The sequence below is a fragment of the Poecilia reticulata genome, chromosome 9 (genome assembly GCF_904066995.2).
Source record: "Poecilia reticulata chromosome 9, P_reticulata-male-v2, whole genome shotgun sequence".
Lineage (NCBI taxonomy): Eukaryota > Metazoa > Chordata > Actinopteri > Cyprinodontiformes > Poeciliidae > Poecilia > Poecilia reticulata.
Genome location: NC_088838.1, coordinates 30,048,829 through 30,059,335, shown reverse-complemented (window position 1 = coordinate 30,059,335; position 10,507 = coordinate 30,048,829). Strand labels below are relative to the sequence as shown.

Here is a 10,507-nt window from a genome sequence, read left to right as displayed (position 1 = left end):
AGGTCAAACAACCGGGGTAATGTTTAAATCTTAAAAAGGAAAAATTAAATAAAGCAGATGAAGATGTCATATTAAGTTTGAAATATGAGCAGGTGGGGTTCAATGGTGAAATTATTGTGAACAAGGAGAAACAGCAGAATATATATTTTTAATTGTTAAATATCAACAGGAAAGGTAGATAATGTATTCACCTAAATCACTCCATATTATTAAGGAAACATCTCAAAAACACATAGACATAAATGTAAACATCAGTCTTCAAACAACTTTAAAATAATTTATTTTAAAATAGTTCTGAATTCATGGTGAGTGGATTTGGCTTACGTGTTTGTATATCAAAAGCACAAATTGAACATCTAAAAGGAATTAAAAACCATCGTGTTCCACTTTCCACCAAATGGTGGCGATAACGCGCCTGTAATCAAAACAAAGGAGAAGAAGAAGTCGTCAACCGGAAATGGCATACTTGAGCTGGTGGGAAAAAAGAAAACAACTACACGAGTTATTCGCAGGTATGTGTTTAGTGTTCAAATTACTAGTTACAAAAATAACCAGACTTAATTTTAGCATATTGTTTTTGCAGGTTTTTCTACCTGGAATATTTATCAGGTCAGAAATGTTCAGATCTAATCGTGCAAATAGCATCTCTTTGAAGCAGCTAGCTAACAGTCACCTGCGCGAGGAATGAATGTGTTTATATTTACTTTGAATATTTAGGTGTTTGTTTCCTGCAAATAGCGAGTGGTGATATCAGTTTTACAGAAAAGGAAAAAAAGAAAATTTGCATAAAATGTCTCGACGGAAACTGAAATTCAGAGAGAAATTTTATTTTCAAAAACAAAATGTAAATATTTAGCAGGGGAGAAAATGTAGCTCCCATTTAGTAATGGTTTTTACCCGCTTTACCTTGCAGGATAAGGAGGTAGGAAGCTAAATTCTAATATCATTGGGCGAGAATCAATTTTATTAATGACATTGCAACACCATTAGTAATTACAATCATTAGATATTGATTACAGTTCTTGATATTTATCTTAAAATGTTAATTAGAAGTTACCACACGTTTGACCTTTTCCAAATATGCAACCTCACGAAGTGTGATTCAGTACGAAGATGTTGCTATGTAAGGAAAATGATCAGAGACGGCGACTTGAGTCTGAGATGAACTGATAAGTATTAACTCTTGCTCTTCAGGTACTCAATAAGCTGCTTTGTGAGCTACAAACTGCAGCTGGGTTTACTGTAAAGGCACGTGGAGAATTTAAACTTATAATTGCTTTTCTTCTTGTATATCTCATCGCTATAAAATAGGAGACTCCAAGCATCTAACTGGATGGACAACTCTGCTGCAAATAAGAACCACATACAGTGTCCAACATGGTTGGACCAGAATGGCTGGTCCACTACTTCAGCTCAAGAACTTCCCATGAACCTTCACACTAACTCTCAGGCTCTCAGTCTGGGTTCTACCTCCGTCCAGAGATCGGTGTTCGGCCACCTGGAGACGTCCAATCAGAGCTGTATGAACAATCTGAGCAGCTCAACCTCCAGAAACAACAACCTGGTAAAGGCTGCCAACATGAACAGCATTTTTTCTTCCAACTCAATTTTTCATAATCCCGCCATCACTACTGCATCTCATGGGATGACTTTTGAGCCGCAAACTCTTTACACACCTTCAGGGTTGGAGACAACAAACCAGGCGAAAATAACTCCTACACCGACTCTTTCCCAGCAAAACCAGAGTCCGCTGCCTTGTGGGGTCCAGAATTTACCTCTTCAGACAGCCAATTACAAAATGTTTCAATCTCAGTTGCCTGGTCTTGGCTTATCACACGGTTTTCAAAATCAGTCTTTTGGTTTTTCCTCATGTGGGCCGAATGTTAACATGCCTCAGGCAACATTTGGAGGACAAAATAATGGGAATAGATTCTCAAACATCTCTAATTCAGCAACTTCCATGGAGCAGCATCAGTGGGTACCTTCAGGTGAAACTGGTCATGTCGACAAACCGCCACTGCAGGAGAACGGTTGTCCGCCTTCGGTAAGGATTTGATCATTAAACTGTTTATCTCTCCAGAAGATATTTAAAAAAAAAAAAAAGAAAACTTGATTTTAAATAATTGAGCAGGTTTTTTTTTTACATGTATACTTTTTATTTTTCTTTGCTTTCAGACTGAAGGCAACAAAAGACGTTCCTCAATTTTAAATCAGCGTGCACAACTGCTCAAACAGCTGGAAAACCTTGATAAACTTGTAAGTATACAAAGGTTAAAAGACGGTTATTGTTATTTTTGTCCGGGTTTCAACAGTTTCAAGTAAAGATGATGGGTAGTTTTAACTTTGCTTTGTTTTTCTTATTAAGCTGGAGTCAATGCCTTCAGATGACGAAGAGGAACCTTCAAACAATGATGTTCAGGTAAGTTATAATTTGTAACTACCATTTAAGAACAAGTAGCTCTATATTTAGTGTAAACTGTTTACTGCTGGTTTCTTTAAAGGTTATAGATCAACTGTGAAGTCCAGTTCTTAATCACAGAAAACTTTTATCTGTTTTTGTTTGTTTTTAGTCTCCACCTGCAGCAAATTGTTCCTCACCTTCACTCTGTGACAAACAGAGTTTCTCTGACACGGTGCCGGCATCTCCAGGGTCACCAGCTGGAGCCGAGGTCGGTACCGTTTTACTGTCAGGCTTTGTTCATGACCTGTACGAAGGCAGTTTCATGAAGATTATGACAAAAACTTTGTCTCTGGGGGACATGACAGAGAAAATGTTTAGTTAAGTGAAAAAAATCTGCCAGTATTTTTAATCGATATTAAGTAATTATTGATTAGAAACAAACTCCTGTATCTTGCTGAAAAGTTACTTGTAAGTTTGGTTTGTCTTATTTCACATATGCTGAGATATTTGTTTTAGAAACTAAACAAAAATACTTGGTAAGATTTTGTGTTTTTGCAGTGTAATGGTTTAAGTTGGAAATGGGTGAATTGAGATATTCTGCATTATTATCTATTTCTTAAACTAGCGATTAATTTTGCTCCATCTTTCTTTCCTTTTCCAGGAAATGGACCAAAGTTGCAGCGCGTCGGAAGCGGACTCTGATGCTGGCTCTGATTATGTGCCTCAAAGTGAAGTCAGTTTTTCAAATTCCCAGCCTGAGGACGATTCCAACTCTGAGGATTGTGTCAGTCCCAGCCGTCAGGAGGATGACACAGTGAAAGGGGAGGAAAATTCAGAAGATTCTTTGTCTGAGGAAGAAAATACCACTTCTTCAACAAAGACACCTGAAGATAACGAGAAGAAGTATGAAAAGGTGGAAATAGGAACTTCCGGAATAAAGAACGGACACTCTACCACCAGGAGAAATTACTGTCTGTTTTGTGGAAGACCGGTGACCAAAATATCGAGGCATCTTACGAACGTCCACAGCGACAGGATCGAGGTTGCCGTTGCATTTCAGTATCCTCTAAACTCAAAGGAAAGGCGAAAGATATGGCAAAAACTAACAAACGACGGAAACTTTAAACATAACAAAGATGTTTTAAAGACAGGGGAGGGAAAACTTGCCGTACGAGGTAGAACTAAAACTTCTTCCAAAGCAACAGACTTTGTTCACTGCATTTATTGTCATGGACTCTATGGAAAAAAACTCATCCACCTCCATTTGAAAAAGTGCAGGGAAAATGTTAAGACGGAAGACGACTCTCACGAGACACCAAGGCGAGTCATATCACGCTGTGCGCTTTTGACCAAAAATTGTGAAGGTATAAGTGAGGAGTTTAAGAACCTCATTGGCGCAATGGTGTATGACAACGTGACTGAAACTGTCATGGAAAACCAGATTATTTTGCAGTACGGAGAGCAAATGTTAAAGAAATATGTCAGTCATCTAAAACAGCATGAATACGCAAGACAAAACCTTCGACATGTTGCAAGACTTCTGCTCGAGGCTCAAAAGTCGACCCCAATGAAGAGTTTTGAGGATTTCTTTACGCCCTCCAACTTTAAACTTGTGGTGTCTGCTGTGAAGGTGGTGGGGCAATACGACCCTGAAAAAAAACGGTACAACATACCGTCACTTGCCCTCAAACTTGGTTACCATCTTCAGAAAATCTGCAACATCGTACAGCACAATGCCAAGAGCATTGGCGACACCAAAATGGTAGAGTCATGCAAAATATTCCTCTCCATGTATGACAAAAAATGGACCAAGTACGTGTCTTCATTGGCGTTATCAAATATTAAAGACATGCAGAAGAAAAGAGCAAACAAAGTGCCATCTGCTCAAGATGTGAAACGTCTTTATTACCACCTGGAAACGGCTCATCACGCTGCAGAGAAGAAGCTCCGCGAGAACCTTTGTTCAGAAAACTTTGCAGCTCTGGCCAGGGCGGTTCTGGCTCGGACGATTCTTTTCAACAGGAGACTTCCCGGAGAGGTTTCGTCGATTTCACTGGCGGCTTTCGAGTCACGGATACAATCAGACGTCTGTGACGACATGGACGTGTCCGTCTCAAAGATGGAAAGAAAACTGTGTGGTTTGTTCAGTAGAGTTACCATCAAAGGGAACTGTGGGAGAGTTGTCCCCATCATCCTCAAGCCTTCTTTTGAGTCGTCTATGGAGTTTTTGGTCAGCGTTCGGGAAAAATGTGGGATTCTGAGCAACAACCCATACGTGTTTGCCCGGCAGCAGTCGCTGACTGCTCAGAGAGGGTCATCTTGCATTCAGTTGCATGTCAAAGAATGTGGAGCAGAAAACCCCTCTGTCCTGAGGGTGATGAAACTCCGCAGGCATTTTTTACCGTTGCTTCAACTCCTTAATCTGGACGACGAGGAGGTCAAGCAGGTTTTGGGTCCCAATAGTGACATCCAAGTTCTGCGGCAAATCAACGACACAATGTGTGACGACTCTGTCATGGAGTCTGAAGGTAATGTTTCACTTTTTGAGCTAATTTAATTCATCAAGTTAGCAGGTGAATCCAATGTTTATAATTAGAGCTGCAGGTAACGATTATTGTACAAATCAATTACTCTGACGATTAATTGGATTAAAAACAATTGGCACGTTTTTATACAATATTAGAAATGCATTAAAATATGCAAATAAACATAATTAAAATGCAACAACAGTATTCCTTTAGTGAACACTTGATCATTTGCAGCCAAAGCTGTATCTGCTCTTAAAAAATATTTCTAAACTCAACATTTGATCCTTTTTATTTGAAGCATTTCTACTATAATATTAACTAAGGCTGATCTGTTGATTATATTTTAGATTAACCAATTAATAACTGGCAAAAGGTATTTAAAAGGAAATTTAATTTTTTACAAAAATTGTCTAAAACTATGCCACTTAGATTTTTGAATGTGAACTATTTAAAGGGAAAGTTTTTTTTCTCTTAGGTGCAAAATTTATATTTTTATGTACAGGTTTAACTTAATTTTTGCTGTTCTCTTCGAAAATTTTATTTTTGAGTGTCTATGTTCTGTATAAGGATTACTAAATTAGTTGACGGTCATTTCAATAATTGATTGATTCTGATTAATTGTTTCAGCCCTAGTTGGAATAAGAAGATGTAACTAAATTTCTGCATAAATGAAGGTTTTCAATAGTGAATCCTCATACAAGAACCATGTTTAAGAGTAATAAAGTCCAATCCATCGCAGCTAAAGCTCAACAGATTTCTGATTATGAAGTGCTGGCTTAACTGCAACAGATTTAGAAAATATAACCACTTTGTAATGTAAAAGACAAGATATTTTTGTTTAGTCGATTCTGAGACTTTTTTATAAAAAGATATGTCCTGGTTTTAATCTTGTAAATGTAAAAATATTTGGGACATACCACAGAAATTAGATTAAATTCCTTTAAAATATATTTATATACTTCCAGTTAGCTTATTTAGGATGTATTAAACAGGATTATGTACAAATTTGCTTAGACTAGAACTACTAAATCCTTAGATCTTCACTTTGGTTTCAATGTTGATGCTCAGTTGGTTTAACTGTAAAGGGACTATGAAATTTGACTTATTTAAAAAATGGCATTTGGTTAAATAGATTAAAAATTATAAAATTGTATTAATTACTCTTATTTAAAAACCTCACCAAGTAACTTAATTATGAATAGGTAATTCATTTAGAGTTGTGCTTGTATATAAATAACTGTAAAGTGAGTTATAAACCTGGTAAAATGTTTTTGGGAATTAAAAGCCTTCAAAGAAACGTCTTGTTTTTCTCTCACTGTTTTCAGGACCACTGCGGTTTTACCAACAGCGCACAGGAGCGACTGGCTGCAGAATGTCTGATGCATTAAAAAACTCAAAGACTCAAGGTACTTATTTATAATAATTACAATGATTTCCTAGAATCTTATTTAGCTTCAAAAATTCAAAACACTTGCAATAAGAAAAAAACAAGTCAAAGCAGAACAGGAAGAAACTCAGAAAATAAAAACTAGGCTTTTTTTATGCAACTAAATCTACTTTTGGTAAGAACCTCATCTCATATTTTCAACCGAGAATCAGTAACGCATTCTTGCATTTCTAATACAGGTGGAAGTAGGGAAGTAGGTAAATATGCTGGTGTAGGTCAGTGTTTTTCAAAGCAGGAAAAGTATTCAACAAAAGAACAGAAGTCCAGTTCTTTTAATTAAAAAAATTTCAGAATAACTACGGAATGCTTTTACAACCAGAACATTTAAGTCCAAGTTTTAAATGTAGATTATGTGTCCCCTGCACAATTTAAAACTCCTGATGAGGCTCCAGTAATATCTATTTTCATATGGATGGAAGGACACCCATCTTAATATATTATTCCCTTTAACAGGATTGAACAACCAGGCCAAACTTGGATGGAACGAAGCAGAAGTTCAGGCCGTAGAGAAACACTTGATGAGTTTCATCAAGAAGCACAAAATACCTCACAAAGACGACTGTATTCAGTGCCTCGATGCCGAGCCGCGCGCGCTGATGAATCGTTCGTGGAAAGGTGTGAAGAACTATGTGAGAAACCGGATCACAACTCTGCAAAGACGAACCGGATCTTCCAAAGAACCATCAAAGAGCAGAACCGCTAAAAAGAAGCATAAGCCACGGCAGAGTTATGGTAACATTTGTATTATGTTGATAAAAGCCATCTTCGGTTGAGCAACATGCGGTGATTAAAGCCAAATACGGTGCACCTTGCAGCAACATCACAGGCTCCAAATGGAGAACAGGAGGCCAGAGAAAAACCCAGTGCAGGTCCCAGTTCAGCATCGAGTCACTCAAAGTCCCAGAAAAGAAAAGGTAACTATGGTAACGTTCACACTGCAGGTCTTGATGATCAATTCAGTTTTTTCGCTGAAAATCAGTTTTTTTTTTTTTGTTGCTTTTGTTTTTTTCTGCGTAGTTCTTACTACTACAACAACGGAATATTAGGGCCACTCTAAGAAAATAAAAAAACAAAAAAGTATGAGTTTAAAGTCATAATGTCACAAGAATAAAGTCGTAGTACGCCGTGCTCTAGATATGATTTCTTTCATAACTTCATAAATGTAATTGTTTACGTCCGGATGTACTACGTCTTCTGCTTTTGTATGTCTCACATAAATTACATAAAAGTTGGATAAAATGCAACATAACTGTTCAGACGTTTTGAAGTCTCTGATTCATATCTGATTTAGTATCTCATATGGAAGAAGCACAAATTAAACTTTTTTGGGTGGATGAAAATATCAGAAGTTCACCCTTCTGTGAAAAAGCAGATTGTGAATGTAGTGCATGTTGATCATTGGAAGTCTCAGTAGTCTTTTAGTTTTTCATTTTATTTTATTCCCGTTTTATGTAACTTATAAGTTAAACATTAGAAGATAAAAAAAAAAAATCAAGTAAATTATTTGAGTTTTCTTTTTTTCTCTCGCCAGGCTCAAACTTGCTCCACAAACCAAAGCCTAAATGGGACGAAGCTGAGGTTTGTGCCGTAGAAAAACATCTGATGCGTTTTATTAAAGAGCACAAGCTTCCCCAGAAGGACGACTGCACCCGGTGCCTGGAAGCCGAGCCGCGTGCGCTGGAGAACCGCTCCTGGAGAGGCATAAAAGATTACGTCAGGAACAGGATCACAGCTCTGCAGAGACAGAGCGGATCTTCCAAAACACCGTCAAAAACCAAGAGCCGGCCCAGGAAGGGGACATCACAGAGCTCTGGGAACAACTTAACGGGTAATTTCCAACTTAAAAACAACAAAACAAATGTAGCACTCTTAAGCAAACTGCGCGTTCTTGGAAATATTAAGAGCTTTATTTCATTTTCATTTTTATTTTTTACCAGGGAGATTACAACCTCCAAGTGAAGAACAACCTCCACCAGAGCATCAGAATGCGTTCTCCAGTTGCAGCTTTGGTTCATCAAATCTTTTTCTACCACAAACTTACGCCACCACAACAAGCTGCAGCATGAATGCTCCTGCTAAGACCAGCAGAACAAAAGAAAAAGGTATTTATACAAAAGCAAATGAATTATTTCCCATCTTACCCAGATAGTCTGTCTGTAGCACCATGGCAAGGAGGATAATCTCCTTTTTCAGCGTTTTGATGTTGGATGTGAACTACAGCAAATTGTGAGATTGATGTTAACAAAACGAGCTTCATAAATGCTGGACTTTTAGCTTTATGTTAAAAGTGGTTTTCAAATTGAATAACACAGAATCACAAGTGTTTCTCTCAACTCATGTCACCATTTTTTGATTAATCAATGTAATTGATCTCCTTTTATTCAAAGGAGAGCAATCATAAGAAAAAAAATCTTTGTCTTTCTAACTGTTTATTCACTGTCACATTTTTTTTATTTTAATTATGTAAAGCACTTTGAAATGCCTTGCTGCTGAAATGTGCTATATAAATAAAATTTGATTGATTGATTGATTGACTGATAAGAGCTAGAAAAAGGTCAAAAATTTTCCTCAGATCACGAACAGTTAACTTAAACAAGATTAAAGCTCTAATTTAAGAGACTGATTCTGTACTCTTCTTAATAGCAGCAGTTATTCTAGAGATTATTTCTTTTCCTTTTGTTTTATTCAGCCTCTGCAGGTCTGCAAAAGAAATCCAAAAATACGTGGAACGAAGCAGAAGTCCAAGCCGTAGAAAAGCACCTGATGAACTTCATCACGAAGCAAAAGCTTCCTCAGAAAGACGACTGCGTTCGGTGCCTCGACGCCGAGCCTCACGCTCTAAGGAACCGCTCTTGGAAAGGCGTGAAGGACTACGTTAGGAACAGAATCACTACTTTGCAGCGACAGAGTGGCTCCTTAGGGTCTGCTCCAAAAACCAAAAAATCCAGGCAGGACCAGCCTCTGCAGAGTTCTAGACGGTACCACCAGTTGTAGGTGTTCTTTGGTGTTCAAAAAGATGTTTTGTAAAAACATGTGTTCCATTCTCATCCACTTACATAAGTACTTTTGTTGACGTTTGTATCTTGATTATCTAATTCACATAAACTTGTTTATTAACTTAATCTGTTAGGTTGGAAAAACTGATAACTGTTCCAGTTAAGGGTTTCATTAGTCTCAGTTATGTTGCTGTAAATGTTGCAAGACTGGAGTTGGAGACCCTCTAGATTGACTTTTACATTGCTGTAGTTTTAAAAAATCATTCTATGACAATAAATGTGTTTATTTTCTTAAAAAGGAAATAAATTATGCACTTTTGTTCTGTTTGCATATTTTCAATTTCAAAGATGAAAGTTTTATGCTTTTGATATACAGGTTGTCCAGTGAGTTGTTTTTTGTTTGAATTCTGCTTACAAAACCCAGATTTAATAATATTGTAAGCGTTTCTAGACTTTAAAAAGTCACCTTTACTCCACTGAAAGGTCTTGTTTTGAACCCTGTAACCAAGTTTTGAAGAGGAAATTATCTTTTGCACAATTGCATTTTTTTATAATAAACATCAGTTTTCACCATTCTATAATTGATGTTTTTTTTATTATCATAGAATAATGCATGTATCAAAAACCTTTCCACTCTTCTTCCACCATTCTCAGCCCACAAAAGTTTATTTTTATGGTATAAAACAGCCACGTAATAAATTTTAGTTTGTAACTGATAAAACCAAACTTTCTTGCATAGCTTTGTTGATTTAGTTGCATGTTTTGGAAAAATACTATATTAAAAGGCCCAGTTGTGAGTTATCAGTTAATTTTAGATAAAAATTTAGTCATTTAAAATTTTGTGGGATTTAAAGATTCCACAAAGAGAATTTTTGAATCATATAGGATACTTTTTTTTTTCTTTTTAAACTCAAGGTCATCTTGTAGTGGCCCATTACATATCTAAGGTAAATATAAGGAATTTATAGCTTAAATTAAAAAGTTAAATGCAGCATTGAATAGTTAATTTGTTTTTCTCTTAAAAATTAGTGCATCAAGAGGTGTAAACATGGTTTGTTGTTCAAATGTATACATTACCTCATCTAGACAGCCGCATTTGCTTTACATTTTTACTTATGGAATCCTTTTATTTTGA

The 10,507-nt window shown here is 36.7% G+C and overlaps 1 protein-coding gene across 1 annotated transcript; it reads left to right on the top strand.

The window, feature by feature from the left end:
- Positions 1-388: 388 nt before the first annotated feature.
- LOC103469845 (uncharacterized) lies at positions 389-9,947 on the top strand. The gene is made up of 12 exons (XM_008417807.2): positions 389-512; positions 1,312-2,044; positions 2,176-2,256; positions 2,366-2,419; positions 2,571-2,669; positions 3,063-4,929; positions 6,255-6,335; positions 6,830-7,108; positions 7,192-7,290; positions 7,908-8,204; positions 8,314-8,478; positions 9,066-9,947. Exons 2-12 carry the CDS (start codon positions 1,334-1,336, stop codon positions 9,368-9,370), a joined length of 4,038 nt encoding a protein of 1,345 aa, XP_008416029.1. The 5' UTR covers positions 389-512; positions 1,312-1,333; the 3' UTR covers positions 9,371-9,947.
- Positions 9,948-10,507: the final 560 nt, after the last annotated feature.